The sequence below is a fragment of the Haliotis asinina genome, chromosome 5 (assembly GCF_037392515.1).
Source record: "Haliotis asinina isolate JCU_RB_2024 chromosome 5, JCU_Hal_asi_v2, whole genome shotgun sequence".
NCBI classification, from domain to species: Eukaryota; Metazoa; Mollusca; class Gastropoda; order Lepetellida; family Haliotidae; genus Haliotis; species Haliotis asinina.
The window spans coordinates 51,737,254-51,763,598 of NC_090284.1; the positions used below are offsets into that span (position 1 = coordinate 51,737,254).

General features: G+C 41.4%; 1 protein-coding gene across 1 annotated transcript; it reads right to left on the minus strand.

The window, feature by feature from the left end:
- Positions 1–337: 337 nt before the first annotated feature.
- On the minus strand, positions 338–12,358 carry LOC137283550 (beta-porphyranase A-like). Its single transcript, XM_067815112.1, has 4 exons — positions 12,054–12,358; positions 3,846–3,981; positions 2,449–3,145; positions 338–2,044 (listed from the first exon to the last, which is right to left on the minus strand). The coding sequence occupies exons 1-4, from the start codon at positions 12,336–12,338 to the stop codon at positions 1,279–1,281; spliced, it is 1,884 nt and encodes a 627-aa protein (XP_067671213.1). The 5' UTR covers positions 12,339–12,358; the 3' UTR covers positions 338–1,278.
- Between the last annotated feature and the right edge of the window lie 13,987 nt (positions 12,359–26,345).

Here is a 26,345-nt window from a genome sequence, read left to right on the forward strand (position 1 = left end):
GCTGAACTCATTTGTTTGTTGTTCATCGTCGCACACATCAATGCTTCATTTTTATACGGCGGCGGTATGAATATGACAATCCAGTGATCAATAGCATGAGGATCGATGTACGCAATTTCGAAACGGTGACATGAGTCAACCAAGCCTGACCACCCGAACCCCACCGCTCTCGCACAATAGCTGAATGAAGAATACCAACTGTGGATCAATGCAAATATACTCCTCACAAATAATTAAGCAACATGTATTTTCAGCGTATTATCTTTATCAACCTCGATAGCGATATTTGCCGGCATGCTACTGAAAGGTAAATATTCAAGGAGTTCATAACCTTTAGTGACTGACCGATTGATTTATCTGATAACATTGATAACAATTTCCGAACACAACTACCTTCAGAAACAACATGCAAAATGTGTTGCATGTATTTGTTCCATACTTCGCACTTGCAGCCTGACCGGTTAAAACCTAAAATCATTCCTCTGGTACAACAGGCGGGTCCTAACGTAATTGTTATTGGTGATAATTCCCTTTGTGGATGATCATGCTCGAGAAAGAGTTGTTAATGATGTTATCACACATATGGACGGCCCCGAAAGGTCACTTGAGCTTCATCTTCCGTTACAGGAAGAATGGCAGAACATTCCACACCAACAGCTTTAAAGGCTCATTTGGTCAATGTAAAGACGTGTAGAAGCTGGCATTCGTGCCCATGATGGTCGTACGCGGTATTGTACACTGCTTCTCTAACCAAAACTGACTTGTACATTAACGTTAACGTTTACATTAACGTTTTGTGCAGCACATTTTGCACGACTGCTTCACGAATACATGCTTTTGATGATTTGTAAGTCTATTATTGCTTAATACGATTTCATTTAATTTTGTTTATCGTGTGTACTCGTTTCATCTTTCTATTGCATCATTTTACGTTATGCAATGTCAGTAAATGCTTCTCTGAAATGAAAATGTAATGAAACTACAAGTTTGTGTTGCTTAACTTTTTGTGATGAGTATAGTAGCTGCTGCAGTGATCATGTAAATGGTAAATACCCATGAGGTGACCTATAACTTTTATTTGTCGGCATTTTTTGTCACTTACATTATAGGCGCTAACTCACAATTAAAGGGCAACTGACCTTTATATACATTAGTTCAGTTAAATCAGTATACATGCTTGCTGTTTAGAAATTCGGAACGGCCTAGAAGAAAGAACAACATTTCAAGTTTCGTACGTGAAAGACATTAGGAAGCAATCACCGTTATCACGTGTACCTTTCAACGACCAACCATAATTGCGACGCTTGACACAGAGCCAGAAACATGGCCAAATCTAAACACAACAGTGTTGTGATGTTGTTTCAAAGCAGCGACAGGGACGTTATATTCGTACACCTCCCACTGCGTCGTTTCAAAACCTTGGCTCGCAGCGTCAGACAGGAACAGGAATGACGTCAGAACATGGCCGTTTATGGAAACCGTGCGGGGTTTAGTTGAGGATGACCTGTCCTTGAGACTAACAGCAACTCTGAGTCGCGCTATTATGATGTTGCCAAGGAATGGAATGCCAACCTGGGTGGTTACAGCGTTGTTTTTGATCGGCATGACCACTGCTGCCCCGTAATACTTAACTTCATTTATCGTCTGCGCATGAGCAATATCATAGCTTGACTTGAAGCTGTAGAAGCAGCTTGATTCCGGTTCCAGACGGATCTGATTGTGACTGATTTGGACGGTTTTGTTCTGTTGGAAGACTGATACGCTATTGGGAAGTTGCCGATAGAAGCAGGTTGAAGTGGCAGATGATGGTTTAAGCCAGTTATTAGGGAAGGTGAGGTTGATTGTAGCTTGTGCCTTGTCGTAGTTGTGGAGGAGTACTGTCACCTCCCGGCTTGCAACGTTGGCAAGAGCGTGTGAGGCTATCGTCTTCTCACTGCCGTCATAAGCGTTATCAACTCTCAGGAACTTCTGGTTGTCACGGAAACTCTTCCAAAACTTGAAGGCATCAGAAACTGTTCTCTCAGTGCCGTTCCTTTCAAACAGGCTGGAATAAGAAAATGTACATGAGGACCCAAGGAATCTGACTTGACAACACCTGCCACAACTGGAAGTCAAACGTTTATTTTGAAGAGGGCCTTACAGCATTAATTCTGTCACAATGCACAGATAAACAATAATTCCAGATAAACAGTATTGGGTAGGTTATTGTACATATTACACATTTAACGCCAGTGAAGGAATTCAGCGTTGAGATGATTTAATGTATTCTGGTCGTGACGTCTTAAACAATCAAAAACGTCGAACCGTATTATACTACAGTATAGGCGGGCTTTGTGAAAGTGGGCACTGTTAAATCTAAAATCGAAAAAAGTATCGGAACGTTGTTACTTGTATTCATATGGGTAATATTTAACCTGTTTAGAGTGACTATAAACAATACTATCTCACCTGTAATTGATGCTTGCTTGTCCTTTCAAGTCTGTGTAGGATATAAGGAATGCTATAGCTGAGTAAATAACGTCCCTGTAGCTCAGGTAGGTGAACATATGAGCGTTGTGCTGGTAGGCGTATGCCCAGTCAGCAAAGGTACTTGGTTTCTGGTCATTTATACCAATGATCAACGTGAGACCGTACTCACTGATGACTAACGGCACATCTCTCCCGCTGATAACATGTGCATAGTTCTCCACCAAGTCCATGAATGCCTCGAGCCTGGCTGGGTTGCTGCCGTAAAAGTTGTATGCGCCGCCGGCAACCTTCAGGTGGCTGTAATCATGGAGGGAGAAGAAGTCCATGTCGGTAAGGGACATGTTCATGAAGTCGGCCAGACGTTTCCATATCTTAAAGTCGTCCCTGTCTGAGTGGGAGACCGTACCTGTGTTGGTCGGACCTCCAACCTGTAGAGCAGGGAACTTGGTTTTGAGCTTTTTTGCAACAGCCTGATGGTAGGCAATGACTGTGTCCCAGTGGAGGTATTTGTAGTCAGCGCCCGGTTCGTTGTAGACCTCTAAGAGAGGTGGAACCCCTCCAGCAGAACCGTTCACTGCTTCCATAAACAAGAGCATGAACTCTGAGGCGGCGTCCATGTTCTGGGGAAACTTGCCTCCGTAAGCTGTTTTCGGCATCCAGTCCGGCCAATACAAACCTGATATAAAATTAATCAATAAAGAATGAATGCTTTGGACTTGAAGTTTAGGAATCATTTAAATTTTTCAAGGGAAATAAATAGATCCCTCTGATAAGTACCGGATCCTGGATGATGCAACACTGGAGTAAAGACATTACAATGATCACTGTCTATCCATTTCGACGTTCGAAGTAGTTATCACATCTTGAGTTTTATCATATATATTGAAAAGGTTGGCTCTATACTTGAACGTGCCTGTGATTGTTCTATTTTGCAATTGCTTGTGTCACAGTTTTAGTAACCGAAAGCCTCAAATTGTCAATAGAAAATGTGAGTAAACGGCTTCTTTTCTTTTAACTGATTCCGGTATCCTTGATAAAGTTTGCTTTGCCTGTTTTCCATTCTGGTTATTGTCGAGCCAGTCTGGACCAAAGTATCCAGAGATCAACAGCATGAGCAATTGGGATAACGTGACACATATAAACCAAGTCATGATAAGCCAACCTGACCAGTCAGTCCCGTTAGTCCATCCTTTGGACAAGAATTGGTTTCTGAAGATCATCACCGTATTAAGGATTACAAAGACAAGAGCAAAGAGGAAATTTAGTATCACGCTGACAAGGAAATAAAAATCAGGTACGTTAATAATGATTGTATAGCAAGAGGTCCTGTTCAATGTGTAAGAGCGCATTAGTTCATGTATAGCCTTACTTCTTACCATTGAAGGAAATGACTCTGTACGGGCAACGACCATATTTGTTGATGTTGTGGATGTACTTCTGTGATATGGCATCCCGTCGGTCCCAGAAGTATGTTGGGTCGGGGTAACCAGGGCGTTTAGGATCCTCTGGGCACTGGACAATGAAATGAAACACATTTCAGTGTGCGAAATGGCATTGGCGCTGGCATTTGTCAACACGTTAGCCATACTTAGTCAAGACATAAAAAATCAATCTCTATATATGAGTAATGGACCCTCAGGCCCACGTATGAATGCAACCTGTGTGGAAGCCATTTCAAATCAAACGAAAGAGTGTTTGTTCTAAATGCTGTTTTGAACAGAGTGTCACGAAAAAGGTAAAGATGACAGGAGAGAGAGCGAAGAATCATCGTGCTGACAAACCAGGTTAAAGAAAACCACAAAAAATAACGCTTTGAAAATTGTGCTTGGAAACCAAAATCATTTCGAATAAGGGTCCATCTTTCAATGTTCAGTTGTTCTCTTTCCTCCGCGGTGAAGGTCCGGGGTAGAAGAGGCTTGTCATAAAAGGCCACTATGCTTGTCGTAAGAGGCGACTAACGGGATCGGCCGGTCAGGCTCGCTGACTTGGTTGACACATTCCCAGTTGCGCAGATCGATGCCCATGCTGTTGGTCACTGGATTGTCTGGTCCACATTCGATTATTTACAGACCACCGCCATATAGCTGGAATATTGCTGAGTGCGACGTAAAACTCAACTCACTCACTCACTCACTCACTCACTCTGCCAAGACTGCTGTAAGCCAGTGGTTCCGACCACTACAGCGATAAGCATAAGAGTCCAGTAGGTGGTTACTCATATGGAGCTCGGCACTATGGGAGTCAGTATGCTGTGCCTGAGTAGGGTATCCAAGTTAAGCTATTGGATAGTATCTCAGTGGACTAGTAATGTGACATGCAGTTGACACTAACTCGCAGGCACTCACGCACGTAGCCATGGACGGAAAAAGTGCGATGTAATATTTTTAAGACGTTGCATTTGAACGGTATATCTGATCAAATTTAACATTATGCGCGAAAAAGATTGAAATTCTGTGTGTGTCTGAAGGGGCACTGATGCAGATTAGCTACAAGGTGCGTTCTCACGGAGCGACTTGTAGTAACAACTTGTAGTAACAACTTGTAGTAACAACTTGTAGCATGCGACTTGTAGTAACAACAAAGATGGTATCGTAGGATTAAAATATCATATGCGTACATTTAAGCATCACCTACGTATGATATTGTTACAGCTGGGTTGCTGTACTCGTATGTGAACACATAAGCCTCAACCCTTATTGGGGAGTGAAACATTCTTCTTTATTCCACGTGTATGTATATCTGACACAAAAAACACTCACTCTCTCTCTCTCTTTTTGGAGTTTTCTCCCTTTTTGTACATCATAAAAAACGGAAAAGTAACATACTTAACCGAGCAAAACCCATGTACTGGTAAGAAGACTCTTGACGGGTTCACTTACCCAAAGCCTCAACCCTTATTGGGGAGTGAAACATTCTTCTTTATTCCACGTGTATGTATATCTGACACAAAAAACACTCACTCTCTCTCTCTCTTTTTGGAGTTTTCTCCCTTTTTGTACATCATAAAAAACGGAAAAGTAACATACTTAACCGAGCAAAACCCATGTACTGGTAAGAAGACTCTTGACGGGTTCACTTACCCAAAGCCTCAACCCTTATTGGGGAGTGAAACATTCTTCTTTATTCCACGTGTATGTATATCTGACACAAAAAACACTCACTCTCTCTCTCTCTTTTTGGAGTTTTCTCCCTTTTTGTACATCATAAAAAACGGAAAAGTAACATACTTAACCGAGCAAAACCCATGTACTGGTAAGAAGACTCTTGACGGGTTCACTTACCCGTCACATCACCCTCCCCCTAACGAAAGGATTTGTGATTAACCAAAATTTAATAATAGGTCGGAAGTATGATACCAATCAAACAACAGTGCAGGGCCCTTGCACTAGTGTGAGATAAGTAGGACACTTAAAGCTTTACAGATCAAACATGCTGAAGTACCGATGAAATGTTGTGAAATATCTAACTGAATGCAATGGATGTATCAATCGCCTTCATAAAGAATATGTGACACATGTAAGAAACTAAACTATATAGGTGAGATAAACTTCAAGTATGCATACAATGCAATGTCAAAATGATTAATACTGGATATAGTATAATAATACTGTTTAACTGAGTATTAGTAGATAGTGTTTGTTTCGAAGGAAGCAAACCGACTAGAAAAACAATATATCAAATTGTATACCATACACAGCATAAGTAACCAGAATCATGATAGATGCATAGGTAACTAACAGAGTATAACATGATCAAATATTTACCAAATTTGTTCACAACTGCAGTATTTCACAAGGGTTCATGATCAGTCCCTGTGGTCCAGTGAAACATATACAATGTTGAAATTGGCATTTGAATGCACCATCATTTTCGTGGTAAAGTCAGAAACCATTAAAAAAAAATGGTTAAACATATTCAAGATACCATTCATTGGCTTTGTGTTTCCGAAAGAGAAACTGATTCTTCATTATTAGTCATGTGTTTCGAATTCTATTCATGATTCACATTTCAGTGCTGTCTTGAAACTAATGTCACAATGATAACATTAGAACTAGCATGAAAAACAACAATTGAATAACATAACACAATATTTGTACTAACAATGGTAACTAATTTGAAGGAATTATCAAGGTAACACTACAAGTGGCTTCTGGAATTAACAGTTAACGACTATTTCTCTGCTTATTACACACGTTTACTTCCCAAACGATTACTTAGTTCAGCGTTACTGTTTACGCTGGCTTCTTCTATCTGTTCTCAGTTGAGAGTGGATGGAATTCACCATTTTCTGACAGATCACTATAGGAAATCCAGGAGTTGTAAGATTGGTCAAATGATAACCATTTGACACGGTAATACCACTGTCCATGTTTATATTTCTTGGAAATGATCTTTTCCTAGCATGTTCTAAACCGCTCACTAACTGAGATACATAGTCCGCCGTTGTAAGAGAGCAGTTAGGGCCTAGATCGAGTGTTGTGTCACTGGGGAATCGAGGATGGCGTCCGTGAACAAGGAAGTAGGGAGAATAATTCGTTGTGTCAAGGGATGGTGTCGTGTTGTAGGCAAACTGTATGAAAGGTACATGCAAATCCCACTCATCATGCATTTTGTCACAGTATTTGGAAAGTGAAGCTTGGACAGTAGACATGAACCTTTCACTTTGCCCGTTACACCTTGGATGGTAGCTGGTAGTTTGAGTTTTCTTCACTGCCATCAGCTTACAAGTTTCTTTCACAACTTCAGAGAGAAAATTTGAACCACGGTCACTATGTAGATATTTCGGAGCACCATGTCTACATATGATGTTGTACACTAACTTATTTGCCACAGTCACTGCTTTCATGTCAGAAACAGGGAACAATTCAACAAATTTGGTGAAGTAATCTACAAACACTAATAGGTATTTGTTTCCAGTTTGTTTGTTCAGTGGTAGAGGTCCAAGAAAGTCTGTGCTAACTCTCTCAAAAGGAGCAGATGCAGTTATGGGTGTAATCTGGGCTCGCACTGGTTGAGATGGCCGTTTACGTTGATTACAAACATCACATGAAGTCACCCATTTTATAATATCTGAACACATACGAGGCCAAAAGTATTTCAACCTGGCCTTATTAATTGTTCGATCAATTCCGAAATGACCACCAGCAAGGGGGTCATCATGGATTTCTCTAAGTATCTGTGACTTCATTGAATCTGGGATGGCAAGCTGAATAGATGCCATGCTGTCGTTCCTCGTCCGATTCTCACGGATCCACACATGGAATAGGATATCATTGTGCAGAAAATAAAACCTGGAGGCATTAAAAACATCTTGCCTCCTTTTCTCATTATCAGGAAGAGCACCTTCTTTCAGATACTTGATCATGTCTTGATATTGTGGATCATTGCACTGTTCCAATTGTAGTTTATTGAGCGTACTGTCTGACACTTCTGAACATACCATGTCTGCAGAGTTAGTATATCCAGTTGTCGCCACTTGTGGAATTCCTTTCACAAGACGTTCGGGGTCAGCTTGTCGTGTTTTCAGTGTATTGACACAGACCTCATTTGAAGCAGTTTGCTCGATTTCCGGCAATGGATGTTGCTGAATCAGGGGCGAGACGGGTGTGGTATCTGGAACGTTACAGGTAAGGATAGAGTGATCATCTTCCTCATTCTCCAGAGATTCTTCAGCATCCGAATATGTTCGTCTTGAGATGGCATCCGCATTGCCATGCAATACTCCCGGGCGCACAACAACAGTCATATCATATGACATGAGATATGTCACCCATCGTGCAATGCGACCAGTTGGTTCTTTTACAGACAACAACCACTTTAATGCTGAATGATCAACTACTACTGTGAATTGAGCATGTCGAAGGAGATAATCAAAATGTTTTATGGCAAAAATAACCGCTAAACATTCTTTTTCTGTGATAGTGTAGTTTCTCTCGGGTTTGTTCATAGACCTTCCCGCATACGCGATGACTCTTTCCACTCCCTGTTGTTCCTGACATAAAACGGATCCAACAGAAAATGAACTGGCATCTGTGTATAAGACAAAGGGGGCATTGTAGTTTGGATATGCAATTACGGGTGCCGTCATGAGATTCTGCTTTAGACATTCAAATGATTCTTGACACTCTGTAGTCCAGGTGAATGGTGTATCTTTCTTGGTCAGCTGGTTCAAAGGATGAGCAAGTTTTGCATAGTCGCCAATGAATTTTCTGTAATAACCGCTGAGGCCTAAGAATGCCCGAAGATCTTTTAAGGTAGTTGGCTGAGGGTATTCGCGAATAGCAGCTAATTTGTCAGGGTCTGGAGCGATGCCATGGGGAGTGACGATATGGCCAAGATACTTTATTTTGTGATGACCAAAGAAGCATTTTGATGGAGAGAGTTTCAGGTTTGCAGTCCGCAATCTTTCTAAAATTTCTCTGATATGAGTCATATGTTGGCTGAAGTCCTTGGAATAGATGATGACGTCATCTAAATAGATGAGGCAAGATTTCCATGTCAAGCCTTGCAATACTGTTTCCATCACTCTCTGAAATAAGGCGGGAGAGTTCTTGAGCCCCATAGGAAGCCTTCGAAACTGGAAAAGTCCAAGATGACATTTAAAGGCAGTATACTCTCTCGAGTCCGGGTCGATCATGAGTTGGTAAAACCCACTTTGTAGGTCTAAGGTGGTAAAGAACTTCGGTTGTGCGTGGCCAATACTTTCAAGGCACTCATCAGTGGTTGGCAAAGGATGGGCTAATAGTTCCGTGACAGAGTTCAAATTCCTGTAGTCCACAACAAATCGGTATTGGTTCTTCTGTCTCTTTGTCACAAGAAAACATGGACTTGCCCAGGGACTCACTGAATCTTCAATAATGTTTTGATCCTTTAAGTCATTGATGCATGTTTCAAGTGCTGCTTTTTGTTGAGGGCCTAATCTGTACGACCGTGATCTAATTGGAGCTTGATCCTGCTTCACTCTGATTTTATGAGTAATAATGTCACATGATCCAACCTTGCCATGAAGAGCAAACACATCAGAGTATTCGTCAATCAAAGATGTGAGGTCCTGTCTTTGATGTTCGGTTATGTCACTGTTGGCAGGGGGAAGATTTACGAACCGAGAGGCTTTATCTGAATCTTTATCACAAGGAGAGGTAGGTATAGTTTCATTTGCACCTCTGTTGACACTAAACCCCTGTTCATCTGCACCTTCGTCTCCAAGGTAGTACAAGCTGTCATCCTTGCTGAGACACACAAACTTCCCGATGTAACTACCCTTCGAGATTCCAACTGGTTCATCAGACAGGTTCACTAGGCGCTGATATACATGATTGTCATTTACATGACATAACACTTTGGCACATAAAACACCTTCAGGATAAGCACAGTTTCCATTCTCGCTAATGCCTAACACAGTGTTGGGAAGAGGGTTGCCTTTAAGCTTTGCCAAAATAACTATCTCTGAGCGCGGAGGGATAGTTACATTGTCTGCTGCAATAGTCTGTCTTCTGGGGTCAACAGACAGCTTATTCTTGCTAAAATCAAGCAGTGCATTGTGACTTGACAGAAAGTTCAGACCTAGAATAAAATCCGTGTTCAGACCGGGAACGAGGTAAAATTTCACGTTGAACATTGTCTGATTGAACCACACCTGTAATGTAACAGTCCCTTGAATTTCTACCTTTTCATCACTTGCCGTAACTATATATGTTTTGTCAGATTTCTGAATTGGTGCAAGATAAAATAACTTCTTGGTAATGGTTTCATATTTGGCAACACAAAAATCCGCACCAGTATCAATGAGGGCATAGTGTTTGTCCTGACCTATTGAAATTGGGACAAAGTTCTTTAAGACAGGTAAGGAAGTTGTTGATAGCCTAATGGTATCATTGGTTTCACTGAGTCCACCTAGAGCCCCATTGTTCTGGGTGGACTTTGTTAGTTTTCCTGACTAGTAGTGCACTGACTTTCAAAATGACCATTCTGGTGGCAACGTCGGCAAACAACTTTAGACATGGGCTTTTTCATGTACTTGGGGCAGGTTCTCGCTGTATGGCCAACTTCGAGACACAATTGACAGCTAACTGTGGATGTGGTCACGGTGTTCAGCATGTTTACAGGGCCTTGTTCTGGGGGTTTGGCCTTCAAGGACATGATAAGATCCAGCATGGTTGATAGGGTTTGGTCCTGTTTGTTTACCTGTTCTTCTAACTTTCTCAGTTTAATTGAGCTCTGGTCCTGTGGGTTGCTGTTTCCCCCATAAGCGATGGATTCGGCTGCTATTCTAGCCGATTGGATGGCTGCTTGACATGTTGTGGGTTGTTGTTGGATTACAAATGTTCGTAAATGTGGCAAGAGGCCCCTTACAAAAATGCGCATCTTTTCATCGTCTGGTTTAGCCAGTGTGCTGCATTTGTTTTCAATGGCATTTATATAGTCTTCCAGAGGCTCACACTCCCCCATAACCCTTTCAAATAATTGCTTTTCAATTAACCACGGTTGTTGAGAACTCTTGAAATGTGTGATAAACCGATGGTACAATGCTTTTCTATTTTTCTTGTCCTCCTCGGACAGGGTTTTGAACCACTGGACTGCCCTCCCATCCAGCATGAGACGGAAAACATTCGGTGTATCAGTATCTGATAAGCGGGACAGTTGGCGCCATGCCTCGAATTTCTCCAACCAAAGTTCGGGGTCCTCAGAAACATCACCAGTGAAACAATGAGGTTTCAAGTTACCGACCCCAGAAAATGGCTTAGATGGTTTGACAGTTTCAAAGTCATCGTCACTAATTTCTTGATGTTTTGATTTCTTGGGCGGCATGGTTGGCAAAATGGCGGCGAACAAAGATACACAAGGCAATGGAAAGTTTACTCACATAAACAGATGGATTGAATGTCTTTCATACTGCAATTATCGGGATCATTAGCATCTCCACCATAAATGTTACAGCTGGGTTGCTGTACTCGTATGTGAACACATAAGCCTCAACCCTTATTGGGGAGTGAAACATTCTTCTTTATTCCACGTGTATGTATATCTGACACAAAAAACACTCACTCTCTCTCTCTCTCTTTGGAGTTTTCTCCCTTTTTGTACATCATAAAAAACGGAAAAGTAACATACTTAACCGAGCAAAACCCATCCATGTACTGGTAAGAAGACTCTTGACGGGTTCACTTACCCGTCACAATATCACATACGGAGTTATACGTATTGATTACGTTGATGAAATTATATACTAGTAGATACAGAACTATCTACTATCTGTCTATTTGTTCAAACAATTTAGACTGCGGCAGTTATACGCAAGGAATACGAATTTCAGCGTCAGCTAGGTATTCTCCAAATGAAATGAAATGTTTCTGGCACTCTTGATATACTCTTGACAGTGTCCCACGAATTACAGCGTGTTAGAGGCGGTGGTGTCCGCTCGTCAAGGCGAAGCCCAGGTACAAAGTGTGAAACACATATCTGTTATCTCCCGTCTGTGGTGTTAGAATATTGCTGAAACCGGCGTAAAACTCACTCCAACGTGTTACCCGGCAGCTGGTTCTCACTCAAGCAGTAAGTGCTTATGTTCTGACAACAATACGCACCTTTTGAAAGATCTCCTGACCTCTGTCCGCACTGATCCATCTCCCGCTGTGAGTTCCAATGTCAACGTTGGGCTGAAGGTATTTATCGATGTCCTGGCCGTTATGGCCTGACCAGCGGCCACTCTCAAACTTCACCCTTCCTGCCTGGGAGTAGAACTGGGGATAGATGGTGACGGGGATAGCACTGCCTGCTGTGCGAACCAGTAGCAGCAGCCCCACACCCATCAGCAAGAAGGAAACCATTATGTAATGACCGGAGCTGGTCGAATGAAACTTATATGTCATGTCAGAGATAAGCTAAGCCTAGCCTACTTTGTGCTGGAATGTTAACAGCATACCATATTTTGTCTTATCGAACACAAATGTTAATCACTCTCCCGCTTGAGAAGTAGGGAGTGGATAACAGTAAATGTCAAAACAGGGAATATTGGGCAGATGGGCGTGTCATTATCTGCTTTCAAGATGACGAGAACTATTACTTGTTCAACGGTGTAGGGTGTGTGGAAAACCTCAGATTTGTATGATTGTCCTTCCTTCTGATAAGGATTCATGCATAACGCTAGCCTTTCTCCAAGGCTGTACTGAATGCTGAACCCACGTATCGTAATTCTGTCTTTCGTTGAGGCATGTCTAGTCAAGATAAGCAGACAGTAATGACCTTAATCTCAGGCTCGTTGTTTTTAGAAATTATCATTCAAACTATGCAAACTTGTGCAAGTCTGGCATGAGCCCAGCAGTTTTACTTGTTCTGGTTTGTCTGTGTCACATCTGTTTCCGGGTTTTCAGCCTTATCTCTACCTTCTGTGACTCTCTGTTAGGGCCAGATCTGTACATGCATGTATCACGCCTGTCCGGACTATCTACGCCACACGAGGGAGCTCTTGCACGAATACTAACATATGCAAGTTCATGAACTGTGGGTGCTTAGAACCTTTTTGCGTTGGAGTTTGGTAAAAACTAAGGTACTACAGATTGTTCACTCATTTAGTAGCTTTGATATATAACGTGGACTGTCGTAAACTGTCACTGTGTACATTGCAATATATTCACATTGTGTTGTTAACCTCCGGGACATACATGCCAATAAAAATATGTCTCTCTGTCTGGATTGTAATATTCTGTATGTGTGTACACGTAAGCAGAGAAATCAAATGAACAGTCAATCAGTTGTTTCGCCCCTTCGATACAAATACCAAAAGCAATGTGTTTTTGCTTATTTCACACAGTTTGACCAGTATTTCCACGTGTACTATTTTGATGTTGGGAATATACCATCCCATGGGGCATTTGTCCCACTAAATATGAACACCCGGGTTAGAACTGATTTTCAGTAAGCTATGCTTGTCGTAAGAGGCGGCTAACGGCATTGGATGGTCGGGCTTACTGATGTGGTTGACATGTGTCACATTACTCCAGTTACGCCGATCGATGCCCATGCCATTGATCACTGGATTGTCTGGCCCAGACTCGATCATTTACAGACCACCATCATATAGCTGGAATATTGCGGTGTAAAACTACACTCACTCACACTACCTTGCGCATGTGCGCACATTTGACATCCTTGCTCAGCGGTCTTGTACGCCTCTTTGTCTCCTTCACTGCCCGAGATGTGAACCTGCAACACCACCATTACTAATGACCTTTCCTTCAGCAGAGTGTAGTTCTTGAGTACATTTTAAATGCTGACAGCGTACCTAAACAACCTGATGATGTGTATTTTCACGAGTCGATTTTCAAGGTGAAACGAAAAGGTTAACTGGCTTCACACTTTATGCCCATGTGGGGAATCGAACCCGTGACGGGAAAACGCATTAACCACGAAGCTACCCCTACCGTCTCGGATTGTTTTGAAAGTACAATCGGATATTGATGAGTTTGACGTTTCATGACAAATGGAGTGATCGACACACAGTCGCTTTGGTAAATCATCTATCAACAGCTTTGGCCATGTGCCATCCATGGACTAATGCAAACCACAAGCCCCATTCACATGCATACAGTCTACTCATGTAAATAAAACACCTTTTAACATCCATACATGTGTAATAGTAAATTTACTTTGCGTTCACATATAATATATGTTGAGAAAGAGAACTTGGAAGTGTGAATGATAAATGTATTAAATTGTCTCCTTTTGTTCCCGCATCACTGGCACGTAAGAAGACAAACAGTATCAGAGATCAGCTGCTTTTGCAACAGATCTGTCGCAGGATTGACCTGTCTGGAAGAAAGGAAGACAGTCTGTTTGGTGGAACGATATGACGGCAAGGACTAGTACTATAATATTAGAATGTACGAATGGGTTTTCGATCTTATCGGCACCCAACTGCAGGGTTACCTTAAAGCTAGTGACCAAGCTTTTCTCCAGCCTTTGGATGTACGAATGAAAGTTGCAATCGCTATATACTAGATGGCTGCATCTCCAGAATTTAGAAAGAAATGTAGGAAGTAGCTTAGTGTTGGAAAGCCCACAGTTTGTAAATGCATGCTACGTCCACTGTTTGTAAATGCATGCCAAGTCCACTGTTTGTATATGTATTCAGGAAGTTTGTCAGACCAGAGACCATATAATAGATTAAATGATCTCTGGTCAGATCATATGTGATGTTTTACTTATAGAATAAGTCACTTTCCACTAACACTAAATAAAGATGACCAGACACAAGTCATGAGAAAAAAGTGGAAAAACAGTCATTCCATGATTATTTCCTTTGAGTATTTTTCCGATCACCTCTGGACACAGGCTATGTGTTTTATATACATACTCACAACACAGTCCAAGCTGGTTTTATCCCATTTATTATACAGTTACAGAGAGTATCTGGAAAGAGTGAAATTTTTGGAACAACATAAAGGTCTGAAGTGCGACACTTCCAAAAAACAGATGAAGTGCGAGTGAGTAATTTTACGCTTCTGTTAGCAAATATTCCAACTATATCAAGGCGTGCGACACCAGAAAGGGGCGTCACACACTGTAACCATGTTCTTTGGTGTTACGAGCCCAAATCTTTAACCGCTAGACTTCCCCGCCGCCCCCAAACCACATGGGGTTGCGCAGTATAGAGAATATGACAAGTCTTCTTATATGCGAGCGAAGCGAGCAAAGGTTGGCAACGTACTTTCCTCGCTTCGGTTCGAAAATCTGAGACCACAACCAAGTACAACCAAGTGAGGAAATTGGAGTGTACCTTTAATGGTGGCGATATTTTATTTGGACAGGAAAAATATTTTTCGATCCGAAGCGAGGGAAGTACGTTGCCAACCTTTCGCATGTAGGAAGAACTGTCATATTCTCTATGCTGCGCAACCCATTTGCGCTACAGTTTGCTGTGCCCAAACAGGTGAAGAAATGACGAGGACGACAGTGCCACTGCAGGTTTCCATACACAGGACATATCACCATGGTTATTATCTTCCCCCAATTAACCCTCGGTATGCTGTGTCCCATGTGGTGGGACGTGTCAGTATGCGAGTCGCACACCACATTAAGTAACGTTATCTGCACAGCTGCCATGAGAAACATATGGAATGAGCTAATCTTGAAGCAGTGGGAAATAGCATTCTGAAATGTTTACATTATAAGGGAACATGACAAGACTGTAAAGGCCAGTTGCTCATGAAGCCATTGTGTTAATGATCATATCAACGTTTCACATGCCATTATACCTCGACGAGGCAGTATTAGATTAGCGTGTGAGTAATGACCTAGTACAAGATACGGTAAGTTATGGTCGTAATGACGAGAATTAACTGACATAGAAGACGCAAAGTGGGAACATGAACTGAAGGATACGAAACAGGCATGTAACCTCTCACAGAAGGATATGAATTATAGTTTCATTGTCGCTTTCCAGAGTGAAACACTGCAGGTGGCAATATGTGGTCCTGTGCGTAGACCTCAAGTCACGAATCAGTTGAAGCACAGGCAAACTGTAGCGTAAAATGGGTTGCGCAGCAAAGAGAAAACGACCAGTTTTCTTACATGCGAGCGAATCGAGCAAAGGTTGGCAACGTACTTTCCTCGCTTCGGTTCAGAATATATTTTTCATGTTGAAATAAATCACCGCCATCATCAAGGGTATACACCCAGTTCTTCATTGGGTTATGCTCTAACATTTCAGGAACCATCTCTCTCAGGGAATCTGAGCGCACAACCAAATGAGGAAAAGGGAGTGTACCTTTGAAGGTGGCGATATTTTATTTTGACATGAAAATTATTTTTCGATCCGAAGCGAGGAATTAGTTGCCAACCTTTGCCCGCTTCGCTCGCATATAAGAAGACTTGTCATATTCTCTATGCTGCGCAACCCTATTAAATGCCTACAGCTTAAATGCCTGTGGTTGAAGTTAAGCAATGTCGAGCTCACAGAATCCTTTAGTCTGTCGTACAGACCCTAAAGTATATAAGAAAGCCCACGCAAGTCTAGAAAATGTGGCAAGTCTAGAATTCCTTAGCTTCTGAAAATGAAGAAAGTCTCAGGACTCCATTTCATTATATTATTTTTTCACAATGAACGTTTTTTTTCAGTAAAATATGTTCATTTCAGAGACTAGCTGTTAGTCTAAGAATCCTTGGATGGGTGACTGTGTTTGACAGCTTGACCCCTTGGGAGTTTCTAGGACTTCTAGCACATGTGACACACGTGGTTTCACCGTAGGCACGTGAGTTTGTTTAAAATTGCCTCTGTTCACCCAGAGGAAAATGGGTATCCGTGAGGATAAACTCAGGTGACTATAATCATCTAGCACCTAATAGTCAACATGGGTTATCCTGGATAACAATAATCAGATTCCGATTACATTGTCTAGTGAGCAGCAAGTCAGATGGATACTAGAGTGTTTTCATCCTATGAGGTGAATGGTTTGACCCTGATCATACGAAGAAAGTGTTTTGATCCTGTGAGGATAGTGTTTTGATTCTGTTGGGGGAGTTTTTGATACACTCCCCTATCGCGATCAGGATCAAAACACTTTCCACATAGGATCGTGTTTTAATCCTGATCGCGAGAGGGGAGTGTTTTGATCCTAAGAGGAGTGAAGTTTGATCCTGAGAGGAGAGAGTTTCGATCCGGAGAAGAGAATGTTTTGATTTTTATCCTGGGAGGAGAGTTTTTGATCCTGAGAAAGTGAAGTATTGACCCTGAGACTGTTTTTCATCCAACGAGGGAGAGCTTTGATCACGCAAGGGGTGTCCTTTGACCCTAATCCTGAGACGTTAGCGTTTTGATCCTGATAGAGGGAGAGGAGTGTTATATAAATCCTCCAAGGGTAAAGTTTTGATCCTGAGAGGGGAGGGGTTTGATCCTGAGAGGGGAGAGATGTGATCCTGAGAAGGGAGAGGTTTGATCCTGATTTGAAGCGTATGCAAAAGGGACATAATGAAATGGAACTGGTTTACAGTTTATCCAAAAAGGTGATGCATTAAGCGGCAATACGTGTGAGACTCATATGGAAGATAATTAGATAAGAATGATTTAATTGGACAGTGATAAAAAACAGTACATAGTAGTAAATGTATTTGGATGTTTAGCGCATATATGTATAATGATGATACTTCAGAGACGGATAGATTCTGAAATTAATAGCACATGTGGCAACGTCAACTCCCATGATATTGATACATCGTTGAATTTTTATACAGTAATATTCTTGTATTACCATATTGTCATTTTACGTTATCAGTGATATTTGATTTGACATATAGGACCGCCATTCCAAAATGGAAACGGCTAGATAATGTCTCATAGGATTAACAATGCATTATGGATTACTCTCGTGATTTCAATAACTTCTGACTTTAGCTTACGCAAAATATTGTACATGCGTATAATTTATGCATTATGGATTACTCTCGTGATTTCAATAACTTCCGACTTTAGCTTATGGAAATTATTGTACAAGCGTATAATTTTGGACACTGGTTTACATTCCATCTCAGACACAAAATGATTTAAATAAAAGCAACAAAAGCATGTTCATAATCATAAGAAATCTGTAACAAAGACGACGTTGTACTATTCGGGATATATAACATATATTTCATACAGTGAATCACTAGGAAACACCATGTTCCTTGATAGTCGCAAGTTAGAGTACGGCACTTACGACTATCTTGGCGCTAAGATAGCTTCGAGGTATATAATCGAGATTCGGCGTCAATTCGAAGTCCGGCGTCAGTTTTGGAACATTAGTATAGGTATTGTCCATTTTTGTGTTGCTAGTGACAGGGTAGTGTCTACATGAGTGTGGGTATTGCCCATGTTCGTGTTGCTAGTGTCCGGGTAGTGCCTACATGAGTGTGGGTATTGCCCATGTTCGTGTTGCTAGTGTCCGGGTTAGTGTCTACATTAGTATAGGTATTGTCCATTATCGTGCTTCTAGTGTCAGGGCTAGTGTCTACATTAGTATAGGTATTGTCCATGTTCGTGTTGCTAGTGTCAGGGTAGTGTCTACATTAGTATAGGTATTGCCCATTATCGTGTTGCTAGTGTCCGGGTAGTGTCTACATTAGTATAGGTATTGTCCATTATCGTGCTTCTAGTGTCAGGGCTAGTGTCTACATTAGTATAGGTATTGTCCATGTTTGTGTTGCTAGTGTCAGGGTTAGTGTCTACATTAGTATGGGTATTGTCCATGTTCGTGTTGCTAGTGTCCGGGTAGTGTCTACATTAGTAAAGCTATTGCCCATTATCGTGTTGCTAGTGTCCGGGTAGTGTCTACATTAGTGCGGGTATAGTCCATGTTCGTGCTGCTAGTGTCCGGGTTGTGTCTACATTAGTGCGGGTATAGTCCATGTTCGTGTTGCTAGTGTCCGGGTAGTGTCTACATTAGTGTGGGTATAGTCCATGTTCGTGTTGCTAGTGTCCGGGTAGTGTCTACATTAGTGTGGGTATAGTCCATGTTCGTGCTGCTAGTGTCCGGGTAGTGTCTACATTAGTATAGGTATTGTCCATGTTCGTGCTTCTAGTGTCAGGGCTAGTGTCTACATTAGTATAGGTATTGTCCATGTTTGTGTTGCTAGTGTCCGGGTAGTGTCTACATTAACGTGGGTATAGTCCATGTTCGTGCTGCTAGTGTCCGGGTAGTGTCTACATTAGTGCGGGTATAGTCCATGTTCGTGCTGCTAGTGTCCGGGTAGTGTCTACATTAGTACGGGTATAGTCCATGTTCGTGCTTCTAGTGTCAGGGTTAGTGGCTACATTAGTGCGGGTATAGTCCATGTTCGTGTTGCTAGTGTCAGGGTTAGTGTCTACATTAGTGTGGGTATAGTCCATGTTCGTGCTGCTAGTGTCCGGGTAGTGTCTACATTAGTGTGGGTATAGTCCATGTTCGTGCTGCTAGTGTCCGGGTAGTGTCTACATTAGGGTGGGTATAGTCCATGTTCGTGCTGCTAGTGTCCGGGTAGTGTCTACATTAGTGCGGGTATAGTCCATGTTCGTGCTGCTAGTGTCCGGGTAGTGTCTACATTAGTGTGGGTATAGTCCATGTTCGTGCTGCTAGTGTCTACATTACAAGTTTTTCATTGGTCACGAGGGGGCATGGTTTGATATACACTCGATATTTGATCCGAATAGCGAGAGGAACATAAACAAACATCGCGGGTGAGAACAACGTATCTATCTTACCGAACACCTCAATGTTAATTTTGAACTGTTTGAAGCACGGGTATCGGATCGTACACTTCAGCTAACCTGTGTGAATCAAACGATTCGAATCTTGCATCTTGCGGTTTTTTTTCGCAGGTATTGTCATAGTAAAATCGCCGTGGTGTAATTCCTTTTCTTAATATACTGTATACCAGGACCACATTTGAACGTTTTGTCAAAAATTATATGATGGAATGCAAGGCAAATCTTTCATAGTCATCGCTAGATTTTTGCAGACCACACGCACGCACGCACGCACGCACAAATTTAGCGATATCTCCCGTCCATCGATTTGCATGCGCAAAACATGGGTAATTTCCGCGCATCGTGCGTGTATTCAATGCTATTCGAGGTGTAGAAGTACTACCCCTACGTAACGAATGAGTTGCCATTGGCATAGGGGTACAATGCAATTTAGTTCGCTTGTAAGTGGGGCACATTGAAAATGATGGAAGAGCGCTTAGCCAATCAGAAAGCGACATTTATGTGTGAGGTAAGACAATAGTGTAGGTTTTGTCCATGTTCGTGTTGCTAGCGTCAGAGCTAGTGAGAGATGTTGAGGGCTGGAGTTCTGATTTTACATGGCAATGCTTCGTCTCACACCTCTCGAGTATCTGCAGTACATCAGTGTGGCTTCGAAGAACTTCCTGATCCTCCAGATTCACCTGACCTAGTTAACCTATTTCCAGAGTTGAAGGAACATCTCCGTGGAAAATGCTATGCCTCTAATGACGAGCTCACAAATCTGCTGTGCTCGTATATAGACCCCAGTATGCTTCAAGGACCTGTTGCTTTCGAAGTAGTCGATCTATTTGAGTTAAACAACTGGAAATACTAATAAAGAACACTGTCCAACAATACTCCTAAGATTAGTTGGTGTCACCAGTCTAGCAGTTATGTAGACTTAGAACTTTTTGACCTGCCCTCGTATAGGTGTTGTCCATGATCATGTTGCTAGTATCGAAGTTAAGTGCAGTTATTGTCGACATTAGTGTTAGTATCGCCCATGTTCGTGTTGCTAGTGTCAGGGATAGTACGCTTGACGCAAGTGTTAGTGCGGTTATTGTGTGCTACAGAGTTGGTGGTTGCAGGTTTAGTGCGGGTAGTGTCTGCGTTACAAGTGTTCACAGAGACAGACCAGTATGTGCAATCTGTCACCAAATACAACATTATCGTGGACGGTTGAATCCAGAAATATCCATGGCATCATCAGCAGAATTAATTTTCCGTTTCCACGATCAGCAATAAATATATGTATAAGCTTTTTAGAAATGGTTAAAGGAACACACATAAATTTCGACACAATTCAGTTTGGAATACCGTTTTTAACGTTCCCACAGGCAGAAGCAGAAACAGCTAGTCATTATTCAAATGTGTTTGTTTTGTATCTGTCCTTAAATATTTTACGAAATGAAATGTTTAAATCATAAGCACTGAGTACTCCACAAAGACACTATCCACAATATGTACGCAACTACTGCATAACTTCAAACCCGAGTGACCTAATAATTCGTTTCTGAGTGAGTTAGGTGAGTGAGTGAGTGAGCTGGATTTTACTATCCTTTTCGTAATATTCCAGCGAAGACACCAGCGTGGGTGAGTTTAGCTTTACGCCGCACCCAGCAAAATTCAAGCTATATCACGATAATAAATAATCGAGTCTGGACCAGACAATCCAGTGACCTACAGCATGAGGATCGATCTGCGCAACTTGGAACTGATGACATATGGTCAACCAAGTCAGCGAACCTGACCACCCGATCCTGTTAGTTGCATCTTACGACAATCATAGTCGCCTTTTATGGCAACCATTGGTTGCTGAAGACCTGTTGTACCCCAGATCTTCACGGGTTGAAGATACCAAACTATACACATTGTGCCCATGTGGGGAATCGAACCAGGGTCTTCCGTGTGACGAGCGTGCGTTTGAATCTCTAGGCTACCCCCACCGCCCCTAGTCACGTTTAAAATGTCAGTATGGTTATATGTGGACAATGCCAAACATGAATTATTGATAATCTAATCACTGATATGAAACTGAAACTGAATTTATGTATAGATTTGCATCCTTTATCGATTCACCGTGCAAAACAATACGAAACAACATTACCACACACAATAATTCAGACAAAATTGGCCCGTCTTCTCGTCACTGAGATTTATTCTTGAAAGTGGTTCCAGACAAAAACTGATCGTATGTTTCCAGCACAACCAATAACCCCGGCAGATGGTGACAACTATGAGCAAACAATGCTCGGACGCGTCTGATGCCACGACCCACTCAATGGCCATCTGATTGTACGGCAGTACTGATAGCCAGTTAATCACGTCCGATTGCCTGTTGGCATTTCTCAGTGGGCTGCTCAACTGCATGATTTATGATAGCGACATTTCGTATGGGGCTCTCGGAAATGCTATCAGTCTCCAGATGAATAAGCGTTTCAGTCATGCGTATTTGTCAGTGTTAAATATTTGCTGGACGTTTGACCTGCACGCAGTAAGACTCAAATTATTTTGTGACAGAAGGAGCAACTATGAAGACGCATTGCGCTTTGCAGCGCCCGACTGCACAAAAGGATTGTAATTGCAGCACTCCAACCCAGACTTCAGATAGTCGTTATATGCAGGTTGGCCCAGGTTTTACCAAGCCCATGGATGGCAAAGAGCACACGACCTAACCATGAGATGCATGTTACATGACAGGCTCACACCCTACTCACAAGCTTGGTTGTATTGGATAATGCCTGATTGTACTCGTTGATGAACTATCGACATGACGTATTAGTTGTGTATCAATGAGCAACAGAGATATTCATTCAGTCAGACACCAGAGTTAACAAAACGACTCGAAGATAACAGTATTTCTAACAAATCAAATAACTGAAGGGGTTTGGATAATAGCTTAAACATTATATCCAGTTATAGCACATGATGCCAACTAGTCTTGAGAGGAAAGCCCCAGGTGATAAAGGTAATTATAGATTTACGTCTTGGATGGCCCATATGAGCCGAACATGGTGCTCTCAAAACAAGAATAACAATCAAAACGAATATCGTATTGGAAGAAAAAAATCGGATACTATAGTTTGAAACCGGTGTCTTTTACACTGCAGGAAGTTTTCCACAATGGGCACGACAAAAAGGTAGTTACACAATACCCCCAATCGTTGATAAATATCTGACATTTATATTACTGATAGACAGACAACGCCAAAGCGATGGATTTTGAGGAGAAAATTCCGCTGAGCATTCAATGCAGTTTAACTGGAAACCTGTTATAATGGATCAGCCAAAAGGGACATCATACCAACTAATAGACGCTCAAGTTATGAATTACTGCACAAGTTCTTAGCAAACTTTCATTTGAAATTATGTAAATAGGTTGAAAATGTCATCTCCACCTTTAAGAGAATTTAAGTATTCAGGCAAAACGGAACGGAGAAGAATCGTATGTGAAGCAATATGAGGACGACAGGAGAAATTCAGATTATTTCAGAGAGAATATCTGTTCAGATAAAGGTCAACTGAAGATAAGGTACCTTATGATACCTTACAGACCAACAATATCTCGAACTTGTAGCAGAAATACTTTTGATTTTGACAGCCAAGAACAGTGGTTATTTACACTGTATATTTAAACTGTATTCCAGAGATACGCTTGTGTGAGATCATGCAATATCTCATATGAGATATCGTTTTGACGGAAGATTTTGTACAATGCTCTGACAATAATATGACGTCAACAACTCTCGTGTCTACTGATAGCAGTTATACCAACACTCGTTGATAAACGTAAAAACATCCTTGGTAAGTCTTTATCATAAAATAATAAGTGATGTCAGTAGAGACTTAAGTGAGATTCTCTATATTTGTGAAGAAATGAAGTCTTCTACACCCACACTAACAATCTGGATGTTGAATGTTACGTTCAGATTGAACTTCTGGAGGAGAATGATATCCTTGCCCTACTCTGGACCTAAGTTTAAACACATTCTGGAATTGTGAGCATGAGGTGACTAACTCTTACTCTCGCAATATACATAAGAGAACAAAAAAATTCTTTTTGATTGAAACTACGTTCATTAGATTAACGTAGATAATCAGATAGTCAAGATGATTATGTATGTTACAACCAAACACAGAAAAAATCAGATGTTACCAAGACATTATTTGACGCACAGATAACTCAAAATGAAAATTCAAATGGTTTGAAAATATACAGAACAAACGTCAACGTATCGATATTCACCAGGAAAACCTGTTTAAAATCAGTTGGGAAAACTTGCCGAAATGTAAAAAATGCTGTCTCTAGATTTCGTTATAAGTGATTTGGGAATATCAATGAACAGACGGTGGGCAGCAGACAATAGTGAAACTAAATTTCGATCATTAATGCACATGAAATTGCATAATCATACAAAACATTTAACTACATTAGTTATCACTTACATCAGGCCAATTATCTCTCATTTTCCCGACCTACTAATTGAAAACGTTATCTTTATCACAACAGTGACACAATCCGACACAGTGGATATGTATCTGCTATCACGAATGGAATTCGCACAAAGGGCACACGGTCACAATATTGGATGACCTATTCAACAAGTGATTAACGCAACACAACGACCTGACAGAGATGCAACTACGCCTCCAATAGTAGTTAATAAATTCATTATTAACCTTTATGATTGAGGTTTATCTGGCTGCGAATAGGAACAGCGTGGTGAGGCAATTACAGGAAGCGATCCCAACCTCAGCTGTGAGCAACCGTTTGTAGGCTGCCTGGAGCTGACACTGCCATTTGGCGCACGGTGTGGGACAATAGCCCTCGGTAGTGATGGAGGACTAAATTTTCGGGATGCGTAGACTTTAAAGGTAAGTTGGAAGCCCGTCCATACCATACATGTTTCACATGGATCGGTTAAGGTATGTGAACCTGATGGTTATATATATAGGGCCCACACCAGGGTCTTCAACGGATAAACATATGACTACATTTGTATTGGTTTAAGGGGAAGAGTTTTAAAGAAGCTGACATCCATAAAAAGCCTTGTTATTGTGTGTCTCAGTTCTAAATGTCACTTTGAAAGAAAGTCGTTCATGGCTTTGTGCTAGTTCAGATGATATTTTACAAGTAAGGACGATCTAAAGTAAGGACGACTAACACAAAGATAAAAAGATATTTTATTTATATGCCACATGTTATATTTCATATATTCCATTAAAACTGGACGAAAAGGCAACACCCTATGAGACACTATGTGATATGTTTTAAAGGAACACATCTATACAAGATTATAGCAAGCTTTGACGTTGCAGGTTAGTCCTACATGGACTGCCGGAAGTACGGGTTCATTCAGGTTCAAATGATAGGTTCATTCAGGTTCACATAATAGGCTTGAAGTGATGGATGTACGCAGGATCGATGTCGGGGGTCAAATTGCAGAGTAGTTGGTATTGAAGTGATAAACATTTTTAGGATCGGTGTCGGGGTTCAAATGACAGATTGGTTGGTCTTGAAGTGATGAACGTTTGTAGGATCGGTGTCAGGATTCAGGTGATAGATAGATCGGTTGGTCTTGAAGTGATAAACGTTTGTAGGATCGGTGTCAAGGTTCAATAGGTAGATTGGTTGTTCTTGAAGTAATAAACTTTTGTAGGATCGGTGTCAAGGTTCAGTAGTTAGATTGGTTGTTCTAAAATAGGTCATCGTATGCACGGTTTCTATCAGGGTCTGAAAACGATGATCACTTGACTTTTTGTTTCAGGATTCTGATCATAGATCGTTGTCAAAGCTATGTATGACCTGCTTCTAAAAACCACGTGAAGAAGAAGTTGTCATTCATAGAGAGTGTCATTATTGCATTTCCCAACTTCTAAAATGCTATACACAAAGAAGTCAGTCTTAAAAGGATTTGATCGAGTTCACATGATAGACTGGTCTTACACTTCAGTATGTACGGCAAGGTCAGTGTTTATATGGTAGAAAGGTCTTAAGGAGATGAGTGAGTGAGTGAGTTTAGTTTTACGCCGCACTCAGCAATATTACAGCTATATGGCGGCGGTCTGTAAATAATCGAGTCTGGACCAGACAATCCAGTGATCAACAACACGAGCATCGATCTGCGCAATTGGGAACCGATGACATGCGTCAACCAAGTCAGCGAGCCTGACCACCCGATCCCGTTAGTCGCCTCTTACGACAAGCTGAGCCGCCTTTTATGGCAAGCATGGGTTGCTGAAGGCCTATTCTACCCCGGGACCTTCACGGGTCCTTAAGGAGATGAACGTGTATAAGGTTGTATTAGGGTTCACACGATGGTTTGGTCATAAAAAAATAATAAATCTGTCTTAAATAGAACTAACCGTATTCAACAATGTTTAAATAATAAATTTGTCCTTAATGCATCACCGTTTAAAAACAGGATTTAAATGATATTTTTTCTTAAAGAGCTAACCGTGTGCAAACAGGGCCTAAATGATAGATATGTCTTAAAGGCAATTTTTATTTGACTTTTATGGAAGTGTTTGTATCAGAGGGAAGGATGTATTCACTGTTTGTATTCATGTGATAGATCAATCGTTTGTCTCAGCATTTACTGTAAGTTACTAGGTGGCGGTGTCCTCCCATTAGACATAC

Bases quoted from the DNA above. Each gene is read 5' to 3' on its own strand.
- LOC137283550 (XM_067815112.1), bottom strand. From the start codon at position 12,338: ATGACATATAAGTTTCATTCGACCAGCTCCGGTCATTACATAATGGTT. The intron at 3,982-12,053 runs GTGCGTATTGTT...TTCATTGTCCAG, and splicing joins GTCAGGAGATCTTTCAAAAG to TGCCCAGAGGATCCTAAACG. The intron at 3,146-3,845 runs GTAAGAAGTAAG...ATTTTATATCAG, and splicing joins CAGAGTCATTTCCTTCAATG to GTTTGTATTGGCCGGACTGG.